Source organism: Anabas testudineus, chromosome 19, assembly GCF_900324465.2.
Source record: "Anabas testudineus chromosome 19, fAnaTes1.2, whole genome shotgun sequence".
NCBI classification, from domain to species: domain Eukaryota; kingdom Metazoa; phylum Chordata; class Actinopteri; order Anabantiformes; family Anabantidae; genus Anabas; species Anabas testudineus.
The window spans coordinates 12,084,008-12,099,708 of NC_046628.1; the positions used below are offsets into that span (position 1 = coordinate 12,084,008).

The 15,701-nt window shown below is 39.5% G+C and overlaps 2 protein-coding genes across 3 annotated transcripts; both read left to right on the forward strand.

Annotated features, from left to right (window-relative positions):
* The first annotated feature begins 1,667 nt into the window (after positions 1-1,667).
* Positions 1,668-2,957, forward strand: LOC113156576 (homeobox protein HMX3-B). Its single transcript, XM_026351800.1, has 2 exons — positions 1,668-2,075; positions 2,365-2,957. Exons 1-2 carry the CDS (start codon positions 1,796-1,798, stop codon positions 2,955-2,957), a joined length of 873 nt encoding a protein of 290 aa, XP_026207585.1. The 5' UTR covers positions 1,668-1,795.
* Positions 2,958-4,730: 1,773 nt separating this feature from the next.
* On the forward strand, positions 4,731-8,774 carry bub3 (BUB3 mitotic checkpoint protein). Of its 2 annotated transcripts, XM_026350510.2 has the most exons (8): positions 4,731-4,879; positions 5,652-5,846; positions 5,945-6,014; positions 6,150-6,301; positions 6,513-6,671; positions 6,859-7,036; positions 7,220-7,436; positions 8,373-8,774. In XM_026350510.2, the coding sequence occupies exons 2-8, from the start codon at positions 5,652-5,654 to the stop codon at positions 8,380-8,382; spliced, it is 981 nt and encodes a 326-aa protein (XP_026206295.1). In that variant the 5' UTR covers positions 4,731-4,879; the 3' UTR covers positions 8,383-8,774. The 2 variants fall into 2 exon arrangements, with proteins under 2 accessions (XP_026206295.1, XP_026206296.1); XM_026350511.2 differs by having other exon boundaries at positions 7,220-8,774.
* Positions 8,775-15,701: the final 6,927 nt, after the last annotated feature.

Genomic DNA, 15,701 nt, shown 5'->3' on the forward strand with positions numbered 1-15,701 from the left:
ATGTTGTCACCTGGTATAACAGCAGTTGGTGGGTGTAGGATGATGTTGTGCATCATCTACCAAGTTGAACATGGAGCTCAGAGACACAACAAACTATTATTCATGTGATCAGCTCTTAAAAAATATAACTGAAAAGGGGAAACACAGGCTCGCGTTTGCACCACTGATTGAGTGTCCTTTGTTTTCCCCTCTGATCCACTCTGACTTGTTCTGTCTATTGAACAAGCCCGAGTTTAATGAACATCATCTGATGAAAACACAGCTATCTGCTTTTCACTTTGCATCTGCGAACAGCTCCACTAACCTCCTTCTCCGCCCCCATCTTTAACACCGCTATGAGACCTCTAATTATGCGGGGATTCAAGTAGCTTTTCACAAAACACAGTGTTGTCCTTTAGAGCTGAAGAGCGCTTCATGAGCTAAAAGGACAGGCTGCATGTTTGTAGGTTGAGCAAATTCAATTTGTTTGATTAGTTCACTGCATCTGCTGCAAGTTTGGTTGGAATGATTCATCTCAGATGCACTTTGTGTTATTAGTATATTTTGGCCTATGGAAGAATGTGTCTACTCACTAACTTTTATCCTAAAGATGAGGCCTGTTCTGTATTTCATTTAGGGTTTAATCGTGTTTTGGTGCAAAGCACGGTGCGGAGGATCCAGCATAGCTCCCTATGGTGCTTTCTCAATATTTAATGTGACTTTATTTCATTTTACCACAGAAATAAATACTAAATCTTATCTCGCTCCTGCTCCTTTCATGTCTTTATTTTCTTATCATCACATCACAGCTGATTAACAGAATGGCTCATTACACATACAACTAATCCGCCGTACAAGCACTGGTATTAGTCTAATATGGGACACAAGACTGCTCCTGTCACGCGTTAGATCACTACCTGCCCCTGTAGGTTTGCAGGCTTTTTTGTACAAAGCTGATGTGAAAAGCTTTTATCACAATAGTAAGCATTCAATTTGATGCCTGCCTGTAGCACTTCCTGGCTAATAACATTACGCTGAAGTCGATCAGCTCTGGTTCATGTGAAGCGCACAGGACACATTGCTCTCCTGCTGCACACAGGTGGAAGACACATTATGTCTGACATACAACAGACGAGCGGCCGGTGGTTCCACAGCAGGTCACAGTATTCAAATGGACCCAAACTGGATGAAGGATGTCACGCTTTTAGTAATGTGGCTTCCAGTTTCTAAATATAGCCTAACGTTCGAGTTTGTTTGGTGGTTCACATGAATGAAACCATTTGTGCTTTTGTTGTGAGTCAAACTGTTTAGTTTCACGTCTTGGTGAGATCATTTCCAGGCCATTTATTCAATTTATACTGACAGGTGATTGCGGTTTGTGCACGGCCCAAAAACCCTGAGACATGTTTTCTCTTTAATCTAATTGGATGATAAGTGGCTGCCTACTGTTGAGCTCTAAGCCAAAACGCTTGCGCGGCCTTTTTCTTCCGCGGCTGTTCTCGCCACAGCCCCTCGTCGGTTTCATCTCCAATCCCATTTGCTGTTGCACTTGCCCAATAGCAGAGACCGAGCGGCGTTTTAACTCGGATGGCATTTTTATTTCCTCGTTACAATCCGGCGCATGTTTGACGCAGTGATCTCTGCGCTCTCGTTCTGCTCATCATCGGGGAGCTGGACGCAGCTCCGAGCGAATTTCTGTTTTTCTTTTTCCTGTCTTTCTCGTTTGACCTAAACTAAAACCAAGCAAATCTTTTTTAGGGCTTTTTCCTCTTTGATACGTTTTTTGATGGTGACCCACGTCGGACAGTGAACGGTGATGGCAGACTCTGACGCGCAAGAGACTCGCCAAACTGCAAAAGATTCGCCGTTCTCCATCAAGAATCTGCTGAACATCGAGGACAAACCCACGAAACCAAAAAGCTTTCTCGCCTCGTCCAAAGGAGTGTTTGATGGCAGCTTCTTTTCTAGGCTCGGTGATTTATCTTTTCCTCGGTTTGAGTTGCCCACACAGAGAATTGGACTATCAGCGCAGTATTTGGAGAGAGCGCCTGCCTGGTGGTACCCATACACACTTGGAACTCATCTGAGGACTGGGGGTAAATGATTAGAAACTGCTTTAAATCTGCAGATAAAGACATTGACGCGTTTTCTTCTGAACACATCTACATTTAGATTAATTCCCAGAAAAAGGCCTAGCTCACACAATTATGATATAATTATTTATACTGTTGGTAGCGAATCGTTTTTAACAAAATAAAAAACAGTAAACTGCAGGTCCAAAGCGTAAACCTAACTAAATACTGCCAAATGTCACTGTCTGTGTATAACGCATGCTGAATGGCTTAAAAGGTCAAGTTTTAATACTGTTCAACATTTTTTCTGCAGGGTCTGAGAAGGCCAACCTGAGGGAACTGTCACCGACACCGGACAGGCGCTCCCCGGACGTCCACAAAAGTGACCTAGATGCCAAAGACGAAAGCGCCGATGAAGATATCGCTCTGGATGAAAGTGACACAGAAGAGCCAAAGAAAGAAACAGACCAGGAGGACGAGTGGGGAAGAAAAGCGGATGAGCTGGACTCCGACAAGAAGCCTTGTCGGAAGAAGAAGACGCGCACCGTGTTTTCCAGGAGTCAGGTCTTCCAACTGGAGTCCACCTTCGACATCAAGCGCTACCTGAGCAGCTCGGAGAGGGCCGGTCTCGCCGCGTCCCTGCACCTGACGGAGACGCAGGTGAAAATCTGGTTTCAAAATCGCAGGAATAAGTGGAAAAGGCAGCTGGCCGCGGAGCTAGAGGCGGCCAACCTGAGCCATGCCGCGGCGCAGAGGATTGTGCGGGTTCCCATACTTTACCACGAGAACGGAGCCCCAGAGACGACCGGGAGCACCGCCGCAAACTCGTCCAGCAACCAGTCCCTCTTGGCTTTTCCTCACCACATGTACTATTCCCACCCGGTCCCACTGCTGAGACCTGTTTAACACTGACTGTCAAAATGCTCTGTATATATGTTTTTAAATGAGAGTGATGTTCATTGACAAAAGTTACGATTTATATATTTTGTAGATTCAACGGGCACAATGTTTGGTCATATTATTATTATTATTATTATTATTATTATTATTATTATTATTATTATTATTATTATCCTGCTTAAGTGTCCTTGAGCAAGACGCACAGCCCCTACACAGCCTCCAAAGGTTGCAATGGGACAATAGAAAACTCTTCTTATGACCACTGTCATTATCATTATTATTATTATTATTATTATTAATAATATTATTATTATTATTGAAATCGTTGCATCCTCAAAAGTGGGTGAAAATATTTTAATGTATTTTGTTTGAAAGAACAAAAAACAAAACAGGGTCTAACTTTATGTACTTTACAGAGTTTTGTGTCAGTGTTTGTAGCTAAAAATGTGGAATTTAATATTTTGATATTTTTCAGTATTGTGCAATACTGTTGGCTTCACGTTAGGCTTCCAGCCTTTGTCACTTACAGTTCACTTTTACAGAAAAAGAAATATCCTTTGCTCTTTGTAATAGTGAGGACAATCATGTGATCCTTTAAAAAAAATCTCCGAAATACTGCAGGTCATCAGAGATGGAAAGAAAGACAGGTGAATTGTATTTAAGACGCGATGTTTTGCCTGTAATTTTAAAGCCATGAAAGAGCCAAAAACCACCCTCTGTTTTGTGTATGGGTTTATTCTGATGTTGTTATTGAAATTCTTGTACATTATATGGTCTTACACTCAGTAAAGATTTTGTTCCAAAAAGTGATGTATGCAGGGTATCCTTAGTGGACCTATCGTTGTGGAAAACGAATCGTTAGTTTAAATCATGTGGTAAAGCCGTAGGAAATAATTTGTGAGGATTTATGAGGAAATAGGCTATTTTCAAATAATAATACCAGGTATTAATGCACACTGCGATTCAAAGATTGTGCTCTTTATTATAAAATATTAAAATGTGATCATTTTAGCAGTTAATTGTTCGCAGCCACCTTTTAAAATCTAGTTTGGCTTCTTAAATTTAAATGATGATGTCTTAATTTTAACATAACACGAAGAAACATTATACTGGGTATTTAACTTATTTTTAGATTTACTGATTTGAACAGCTATTACAAAAATAAATACTTTTGAGCTATGTGTATCTTATCGACATACCCTTTGCTAATTTGTGCTTTCTTTGATAACTGATAATAGGCCGCAATGACTAAAAATGAAATTATTCTGTTGCTTAATCATATTTGGGTAAGGTTCCCCACGAACCACAAATATAATACGGCAGGTGACAAGTAATATGAAGGAACAAAATATGAAGGAAAGCCATATACAAATGCACTATATCATACAATAGCCTAATCTATTATTGTATTACATTACATTATAGTGATAATGTAATCTATCACTGTGATATTTCTAATAAGATAGCCTAAGATTCAGGTCTGATTCACAACTACCACGCAAACCATAGGCTTCTTTATTTTCTCTGTGATGCATTACAATGTTTTGTAATATTTGCATTTTATCAATCTTAAATGGAAGACATACAATTATTCATATTACTATAATCAAATATAAAATAATTTAGTTACTCATCAGAGTCACGGAGGAGCGCGAGCAGTCCTGTGTCATGTGATCTGTACCAAGACAACGGAAGTATACGTCGACGTTAAACCAACCAATCAAATCGCAGGCGGGAACTTGAATATTCGTCTCAACCAATCAGCATCGTCAGGGATGTTCGGTAGCGCTCAGTGCTTCATGCTTTCATGCAATGTGTTAGCAGTGTAGCATTTTCCGCTGTGTAATTTCTATCCAATAATTATTGGTTATAATTAAAGCCTTTAAAGAGAATAACATTTTCCCTCGAAACGACACTCAACTGAAACGGTAAGTGAAGAGCAACGGCTAACAGCAAGGCTTGCACCCTATGTTATCGTTACCGTTACAAGCTAACTGTTAGCAAACACCGGTGGTAGCAGAGCGGGGCTTGGTGTAATTGCTGGACGTAACGAAACGGGTTGCGTTGAAATAATAAAAAAAAAATACTTTTAATAAAACTGATTCTACTGAAAGTAGTTAAAGTTATTGTTTCACCGTCTCTCGCAACAGAAAGTCGTGTTATTTAGGTCAAATAAGGCACGGAAGCCACGTACTGAACGGGGTTGGTTAATAGCCATCGTGACTGAGAAAGCCAGTTAGGCTAGGCTAGGCTAGGCTAGGCTAATGACAAGCAGGAAAGCTAACGTTACTAATATTCCAACGTTAGTAGGTCCCAGTGGAAATCTGACAAAATAAGTCTGACGGACGTTTTCAAGACAAACGCATTTGGTTTGTACCAGTACTGTACAAGGGCTGTGCACCAAAGTATAAATACAACCACTACAATGAAGTCCCTGTATACAGTCCTCCAAATTATATAAATAAAAAAAACCTTTATTAATAAAAGAGGGACATCGTTTGAAACAATCCAATTTAATACAGCTATGAAGCCGAAACTATAACAATGATAATTTAAATAACAGAAAAGAATAAAAGAAACAAATTTGGAGTTTGGAAACGTTTCAAAGCTTCTGTTTGTTATATTAGAGTTTAACATGAACGACATCTATGTCTTGAATTTAATCTTGATTTCAGGGTTTGGTATTTATTTCTTCTGCAGATGACTGGCTCAAATGAATACAAGCTGAACCAGGGACCAGAGGACGGTATTTCTGCTGTCAAGTTCAGCCCCAGCACAGCCCAATTTCTGCTGGTTTCCTCCTGGGACTGCACTGTCCGTCTTTATGATGTTGGAGGCAACACCATGCGCATGAAGTACCAGCACACAGCTCCAGTTCTTGATTGTGCTTTTTATGTAAGTCACATATTTTTATGTTTGTTGACTTTGTTTATACTCATGTCATGTCATGGACTGGTCTGATACACAAATATAATGTCCCCTTTTACTTGCAGGACCCAACACATTCTTGGAGTGGAGGTTTAGATGCACAACTAAAAACACATGATTTGAACACAGATCAAGGTATGTTTCAAACCTGTGAAATACTAAACCTTTAGACAGTATTATACTGTATCATGAATCAGCACAACAAATATGATGATAATTTGCTTATTTTGATTTTATTTATATTTTATGTTTGATGTTTTGTTTTAACAGACACTATAGTTGGTACACATGACGCCCCCATTCGATGTGTGGAGTACTGCCCGGAGGTTAATGTTATGGTAACGGGTAGTTGGGACAGATCAGTTAGACTGTGGGATCCAAGGACACCCTGCAACGCTGGTACTTTTACCCAGCCTGAAAAGGTACAGCAGATATCACATGTTGTTAATAAAAAAAAAAAAAAAAAAAGTTATTTATGAAATGAGTAATTTTGTCAGGTTGGAAAATGCATAAATTGTGATAGTGTTATTTCATTGCTCCCTTGTTTCTTGTGTTTGTGTAGGTTACAGTTGTGTTTTGTGGCATTGCTAGTGCTGTCTCACTCTTGTCTCATGCACATTGTCTGTATGACAGGTGTATACCCTCTCTGTGGCGGGAGATAGGCTGATCGTTGGCACAGCTGGAAGACGAGTCCTGGTGTGGGATTTGAGAAACATGGGCTATGTACAGCAAAGAAGAGAGTCCAGTCTCAAGTATCAGACTCGCTGCATTAGAGCCTTCCCCAACAAACAGGTGCACTGTGAATTAATTTGTCTTAGAATTGGCTTTTTAATAAAGTTCACACAGGTTTTTATGAGAGAGACAGACCATATTTAAAACTAGACAGATCATTTACTTACAATTAAGCGTCATGTTACGGATGGAGATTCCTGTGTTCATGTGAAAAAGTTCACTGGTAACTTTTCTGTCTTTGCTGCAGGGCTATGTCTTGAGTTCAATTGAGGGACGTGTAGCTGTGGAGTACCTGGACCCAAGCCAGGAAGTTCAGAAGAAGAAGTATGCCTTTAAGTGCCACAGGCTGAAAGAGGATGGAATTGAGCATGTTTACCCGGTCAATGCCATCTCATTTCACAGTGTTCATAACACTTTTGCCACAGGTATAATTGGCTACTTTGTATTTAATAAAAGCACGTGTGTGCCTGTTTGTGTCTTTTTACAATGGTCATATGCTTTTCTGTGACATGAGCTTTCAATGTGGATCACATAGTTATCAGAGATCTGTATCTCAGAAGTAACAAGGTTTCACTTTGAGTTTGACCTTGAGTCTCTCCTCTTTCCAGGTGGTTCAGATGGTTTTGTGAACATCTGGGACCCATTCAACAAGAAGCGTCTCTGTCAGTTCCACCGATACCCAACAAGCATTGCGTCTCTTGCCTTCAATAATGATGGTACCATGCTTGCCATTGCCTCCTCCTACATGCATGAAAAGGGAGACATTAGCCACCCAGAAGACGCCATCTTCATCCGCCAAGTCACAGATGCAGAAACCAAGCCCAAGTGAGTCCTCCCTGCCTCTCGTGTCCTCAGTATGCCACTTTACTACTCACAGAATGTGTGAGCAGCTGTATTTATAAGGAGCATGTCCAGCTGCAGCATATGCTGATCTGTATCACTCTCGTCCACTTTTCAATATCCGACAGTTGAAAGATAGACGGATGACAACTTGAAAATACAGTTTTCTGTATCTGTACTGTCATAAATATACTCTGTGACCAGACAAATAGAAACCTGGTGTGTAATGTAGTTCACTACAATACCCATGTGATAAATACAAATAGTATGAGGTGGTGAGGTTGTTTGTGGCACTGTTGTATTGACATGTTTTTTTATATAATAATGTATATAATACTTCTGTTTATGTACATGTATATTGGTGAGGATAAGTACATAATACAATGCATTGTTTAGTAGAAGGCAATTGTGTTTAGTTTTAATTCTGCTTGTATTTGTCTGGACAGTGCAGGTCTGGAATCTCTGTCAGGTCTTGAAGTAAATATCTTACTGAGTTTAAGTTAAGTAAAAAAAATAGCAACAGGGAATTTAAAATATAAATGATCAGATAGGCCTAGTGTTGACTTTTCTGCTTGTCATTTGTATTTTATTACAATAATTGTGCAAATTGTTTAATTAAGGGTAAAATCACTTATTTTGTCAAACCAAAAGATGTATGTTTTATTACTGCAATGAAAGGCAAATTCACAAGAACAATTTTTCAGTTATTACGTGTTTTAACATTCATGTAGCCAGGGTATACGGACTTCTATTTGACAGGTGCCATTTAAATTTTTTTTCTTCTACTTTTTTATTTGTTTTTTCTTTTTTTAATTTAAAGTGAAATGGTGAGTAGTATACGACTTCAGACCCCCAGACCTCAGTTCAGTGATGGCTCCTGAGTTGATTGAATTGTGTGTTCTCTTCTGATTTGGTTTACAGGTCAACCTAAGTCCATGTCAAAATGGTTCCCTCCCTGTATGAAGCCTTTATCACGTTTGGGTTATCTGCTGGCATCCAGTGTACCATTACCATATTGTTTCCTGTCATTTATTTCCATTCCAGTAAAAACATTTATCTTTCTTGTAAGTAATGTTTGTCAAAATCTTCTTTTCTCTCGTTAAATATTTCTTTGTTTCATGTGTGTTTTGACAACTATTATTAACTAAAACTGATTTCTATACCCCTTTTTTTGAAATTCTTTTGCTTGGTCATTTCTGAGTCTCCAAAAAAAAGACTATTTTTGTTGACTCTTAACAGGGAGTTAAAACGAAACTGATCTTTGGCAAATCTTTTAATAGACATAAGTTTGATAGTTTTAATAAAACTTTTTAACCACCAGCACAAAGTCGGTTTGTATCCCTAATGTGTGTCACCTGTAAAAGTGAACTTGAGCAATGTCAGGAATGTGTCGGGGCAGAAGAGGTTGTTCTCCTGATGATGTGTTGAATGAAAGCGATGATCCAGTCATATTGCCAAAGGCTCCACTTGCCCCCAGACAGTGACCTGTGCTGATAGACATCAGAGGTCTGCAGCCTAAACCAGGTCCTGCTTTATTACTAGGGGAAAATTGGAGAAAACCACTAAACTGGATGACCTGGTTGCATCTTGTGGACTGACTGGGGTGAAGGGTGGTTCAACCAAAAATAATGATCATGATGCTCATTTTAGTATTTTAAATCTTGCATGAAGGGGCCAATTGCCTTGTGTGGTATATCGCTTGCAGCAAAGTGTTTATAGTCTTTATATTTTCACTGCACTATGCATTTGTTTTAAATTGTTTAAATGAAAAATGTAATTCATAATTCAGTGTACGAATTCAAAAGATGAAGGATGACAGCCAAGATGTTTTAGCTGTTCATTATTGCCGAATTGCTCTGCGGTAGTTGTGCAAGTTGTGACTATGGTGAGAGTCCGATATAATGCAGCATTCGGCATTATACGAATGGGAACTGTGAGCACAAAGCAGCGCCCTGCACAACTCTAAGTGATGCCTTTTCCCCCTCAGTTCAGATTTTCAATTGCAACTAATGCAATTTCTGAAGCCCTTCAGCCAAAGCAGCAGAGAAGATATAGATGTCAGTCATTCTGTTTAAGAGCTCCAATTTTTTACTAATGGCTCTATCTGCTTCTGCGGTATCCTGGAAATGATTAGTTCAGTTTGGTTAAATGATGTAACTAATTCCCATCATTGTCAATAATGAGTTAGTCTTTGACGTTGGAGTATGACTGCAGCTTAATATGAAATGGCATTCATTTTTGGACATAATTACTGCCCACGAAGCAGACAGAGAATGGCCAGAGGTTTGTTGTTGGGGTTACAGTGAATTACCTTGTTTCCTGTCATCTTTGGCTTCCGCTAAATTGGAAAATTGAGTTTTTTTTTTGAATGTGCATCACAACTGTTGAGGTTTTCTTGTCTGTATTGAATAACCATTTTATGGAGGAAAAAGTAATTTAGCAGCTAATCTGTCAGATACATTAAAGCAGGGTTTTTTTTTTAGCAACCTTAAAGTTTGCACAGAGTTTAAAATGCAGGACTCTGTTATTTAGCATATTAAAGGATTTAGTGTTAACAATGCAATTCAAAGTAGATAATGTAGCTGTCGAATTATCTGACAGCATCAACTTCTTACTTTTTTCTGTTCCTTCAGCAAAGGCCCAGTTAACCACAACTGTGGTTGTGTGGCCAGGCTCTGGTTTCCAACCGCTGAAGTGTTGCAGACAGTTTGGCTCTACATGAAACCATTACATGACAATTAAAATGGGTGATTGTGCTCCAACAGCCTGTCAGGTGCATTTAACCCAACCACAAAGGGCTCTTATGTTCACTCAAGAGGGCGCAGATGACCTTCAACTAGACACCTTATCTCTCAAGACCGGTTTCTAATATTATATCAAGCTGATGATACCGTCCTTTGTGAGCTGTGGAGAAATGGGGAAATCACATGATGCATCAGGAAAATATTGATAGCATTCTGTATTCTGGCTTGTCTTCTGTTTCATTGCCACATACTGCAGGTCGGAGATGAAGAGGCAGTGACACCATACGACAGTGCAGTGTCTTCTTCCTTGAACAGAATAAATCCTTACGTAGTAAGGGCTAGATCTTAGAAAATTGTATGGAAAGCCCAAATTTCTGCTTTGATTTTGGACGGCTGATGTTAGACCTGCAGGAAATACACAGCCATTTAATAGACTGAACAATTAACTGAAAACCCAATCAGCTGATTAATCTGTCGATGAAGTCGTCATCAGTTGTAACTCATAATGTGATAAACAAAACTAAGCTGATAACAAGGAGATGCACCACGATATGGGCGGTTTACCACCTTTGCTAAACAATTTACAGATGGAAAACATGTTGAAGTTTCATCCAGAGGGTAATTAGTCAAATGCTCCATTGAAAGGCACTTCTTGTTAAATTATCCACGAGCTGACGTAGTTTATGCTGCTGGTGGATTTACACTATCTACGTTCATTTTGTAATGTTTATTACTGACGTGTCCGTGATTTTAAAATGGCTTATTCAGCATTGAAAACATTTGTATCCTCTTTTATATGGGGTTGACACAGTCATCACACCAGGCCACAATGAAAATGTCCAGTAGAGAGTTGGCGTCCCGTTGCAGATACATCCCACCGAGGGAATGAAACCTGAGCCTTTCATTTGGAGGTGTTTGCTGCCTGCCACAACGCCTCACTCCAAGCAGCCCCTGCCCCGAGGAGGCTTTTAAAGAGCTTTCATGGGCAAGACAACATCTCCTCCAGAGCATTGTAGTTACATTAGAGCCTAATTAGATGGTAAAGCTCAAGGCCATGTAACCCACTGCTTGGTTTACACTCGCCACCATCAATCTCTTTACAAGGTGGGCTGACAGGCAGCAGGGGGCTGACTAGTGGAGGGGACGCTCACCTGTGGGCTCAGCTATACTAAATCAAAAATCTCTCGACACCACAAGAGGGTCACAGATTTTGGGCTTGGGGTTCCATTTTCAGCTCCCAGGCTTTTTGCTGGAGATTAATCATTTGATAATGAGTTAGTGGCCTGTAAAACTATGAAACCAGACGAAAATCATGTCACCAGACGTTAAAGGTGGAAACATACTGAAAAGGGAAGTCCTGCTTGTGACTTTAGCCCCAAAATGCAAACCTCTCAGCCCTTATGATACTGATTTGTAATTTGATTAATTGTTGTCCAAGAGTTTTCCATGTACTGTAGCTTGTTAATTTCCTCCAGGGGTGAAACCACAGCCCTGTAAACATAACCGACCCATGTCCTATAGAGAGACACCTGTCAGGCTCTGAAAGAACTGAGGGCAAGACCTGCGCTATTCCTCATGAAATATAGAACCTGTTGCATCGTGTCAATGAATCGCGGTCTGCTTTGGAGTGACGGGCAGTTTTCTTTATATAGTCAAAAAAATCTGGTGATGGTCGATCCCAAGGGGGACTTTGGAAAACAGTAACTTGTTATCCCCATTTAAACTGAAATCAAATTGCAGGTCTTTTCAGTCCAGCCCCTTTGTACACTCCCTGTGTCTATGAAACCCTCTGTGCTGTTTAATGGGTTCATGGCCACAGGGCAAGGGTTACAGTTTGTCCTTCCTGCAATTAGCATTCACGGTTAGCTTAGCAGAACTAATGCACCACATCTTTGAGGCTCAAGTTCCCCGTGTGCCTCTGAGTGACTGCGGGCAAGATTTAACTGACTTCTTGTATCCATTACAACCTGCTTTATTAGATGTTATTGGCAAAACCCTGAGAAGAATGCCTATTCAGTTAATGTGCCACATTTTTGCACAAAGAAAAAAAAAAAAACAGAGGAGATTTAATTTTGGTATTTATAGCTACCATAATGTTAACACAGAGGTCAGAGTCAGCGGCAGGCAGGGTCACATCTCATTCATATCACAGATCAATACAGGCCATTTCCATTCCATTATCAATCTAATTGTTGCTCATATTTTACCCACATTTCTCCATTAGAACAAAAACCACATTTAAAACACTGTTTTCTCTCCCGGTGTGCCCTTTAACATTTAGGTCAAGACACTGTGATCCCATGACAGTTCAAAGCTATTGTGGAGGCAGTTGTGGGCTGTGAGGATCTCATGGATCTTAAGTGACACCACTGCTGAAATGACGCAGCCTAGAGCAGTTTTCTGCTGTTGGCTTTCTCCGTGTTGTGTAATATCACATTGTTTATGTATGTATGAGTTTGTGGTTGTCTATGTACAGTAGGTAGGATGAGCATTGTATGCACACTACGTGGACTGTGGTACTATCAGAGTGCAAGAGAATCAAATTCTTATATTCAAATAATGAAATAAGCATTTCTTAAATACGAGTTACATATTTTTCACAAAAAGACAACTTGATCTTAGTTTTAAAACCAGACCATTAGTCAACATCAGGCCAAATTCAGACAGTTCCCCGGTTGTATTTACGCCATCATGATCCCAAACTAGTGCTTCATGACAAAACTGAATGTTCAATGTCGTTAGTTAACGTCTATATGTATTATAGATTCAGATATCTAATTTTGTCCGTGTGTTTAAACTCCAACCTGTGGCTAACTGGGGAAAATGTTCAATGCTCAATGTAAAATGCATTTGTCATTTCCTAAGTGCATTTTGTCTGAGTGATCAGTGACTGCAGTGCATTATGGAGCCAAATCAATGACAAAGAGGAGGTGCTTTCATAAACAGCTTTTGATTATTGGAGATTATTAACGTTTTTTGAATTCGGTGAAGTGAAACAACGTGTTGTCCCATCGACTCGAATGCAGATTAAGCAAACTAATGTGAATACAGAGATCAATGCATTCATCCAGTGATGTTTCTGTGCGTAGACTGGCCATGCACTGAGACGTCTGGCTCTAATTCATCATCGTCCACACATTATATTATTATTGATGGCTCTTGCCCTGGGCTAGTGCATTTGTTTTTTAGATTTGTGACAGGAGGCAGAATGCTAGATGAGGTTTATTCTGCAGCCATGCCAGCAGCCGTGCACATAGCACTCTCTTATTTATCTATTGATCATCATACCTCCCAATAATCTGGTGCCTGACACATTTGACAACATTATGTGGAACGGGTCAGAGGACAGCGCTAATGAAACTGAATGATGGATGATGTTATCCGCAGCATTAACCTTGCTAATAGTTGTCACAGGCAGCACATTTACTCACACATAGCTGGAACCCTGCAGAGCCTGATGGAGTTGCCATAAAAATAAAGAGCATTCAATGAGGTCGTCCAGAGGCAAATGCAGAAAAACAAAGAAGAAAATATAAATAAATAAACTTTAACATTATGTTGTGGTGTGCATTAGCTGCCGAAACAATGTCTAGGTCAAAAATGGACAAAAGTTTTCATGCAAAGAAAGATTTTTTCAGTTGTATAAAGCTATGGCTGTAACCAGATTTTAGTGCAACTCCTATTCTAACTACATGTTGAAATAAAGTCAGTGCAATGATACAGTTGCATGTAAACTTTGCCCAGGCAGGTTGAAGGTAGGCTTCTGGAGGTCTTTTGACCCAAACCATGTCTCAGGGGGTGCCTCTGGAAAAAAATATTAACTGTGAAAATTGGCCTGGATGAGGGGCAAAACAGATTGTTTGGGGCATGAAAAGAGCAGCGGGACGGCTTGAAGTAAGAGCAGGCTCACCACATCCTTTAGAAACAAGTTCTATCTGACAACAAACCAACAGGTGTGTACTAGTCAACAAACTATACAGTATTTCAATCCAGCAAAATCAGAAATTAAACCATGCATGAATTTTATCACAGTGTTTCATCCAAAAAGATTTCTCAAAAAAAAAGAAAAAAGAAGCAACTAAGCTGATATTTTCATAGAACGGAGTAGAAATAAAAGTAAAAATCACATTATGTGCGAGCAGTCATAAGAGAGGTCTGTAACACCAGGTATGAAGTGAGCAGTATGACTGCGAGCGCTCTGCTCTGCTCCTCTCCACTCCATCCATCCCGCCTGGCTAATGTATCCCTCTCAATAGCTGGGGACAAGGGGAGAAAAGACTGCTAGTGTGAAGCACAAAAAGCCCCACCGCGGCCATGTTCACAACAGTAATTGGCAAGGAAGCTTCATTTCATTCACTCCTGTATGTCTTTTGTTGTCCTGTAGGTTTTTACAAGTGTGGCGCTTTTGAGAGTTGTTTAAAGATGGACTAATTTCTGCAGCCCCCTGCCTGTTGTCGCCCATATGCCCATTTATTTATTTCTTGTGAATACACAGTAAAAAGATTCTTTCTTTATTTTGGTGGACAGCAAAGTGTATTAATAACTAAACATTCAACAGTGTCTTGATGACACTTCTGAGTGCCCTACTTAATTTTGAACATCTGCAAGAGGTGGAAAATATTTAATCTTCTTACAAATTCTGCTGCTTTTTACACGTAGAAAGCTTTGTTGCTGTTCAGTGAAGTAGTGGTCACAGAATAGATGGTGGTGGGCATTAGAGGGATGGCATATCTCCTTTCATCATCACATTGTAGTAGTTGTTTAAAAGCCTGCAAAATGTGGCTTGCAGTTTTTTTCCCCACCACAATTACACTTTATACTGTTGTAAAATGCATTAAAAGATTCTTCACAATACGACATTTGTGCATTTTTTTTTTTTATGATAAGCACTCTTGACCCTCTGATGCACCAGTTTTACATAAACGCAGCTGCAAAGAAAGGTCTTAGGGGGTTGTCTGCTGTTTGCTTTTTCAGGCGTGATTCAGATTCACTCTATTTTTCTGAGAATGAATTTGTATATTTCTGTGATGTTTTCATACAACCTGTATTTATGCTAGTTTGTGTGTGATCACACCATTTGGAACAGTAGGTGTGACCAATGTTGTATGTGCAACATGTGACTCTTTATCCCTTCATTACAGGTCGCGTATCTGTGATTGTTTTATTGTTATAGCTAATTTAACAGGCTTTAAAGGGTTAAATGGTGTATTCATATATTCATTGATATTTCACAAGTGTGAGAAAGATGAGGAACTGTTTTTATTTTTCTGTATTTATCTTATTAGATAACGATAAAGAAGATGAGGGTTAAGATAATACCTGGGTTAAAATTAAACAATTCATACCACATTTCTTTTGTTATATTTAATTTTCTTGTTTTCCTTCTTTAAGAGCTGCAAAACACACAAGTCAAATTCATGTCTATATACATGGATGTATATCCAGCTATAAGGCTAGGTAACAAGTTTCGGCGTGAAAATTGTTAATTAAAATTCTGCAATAATTA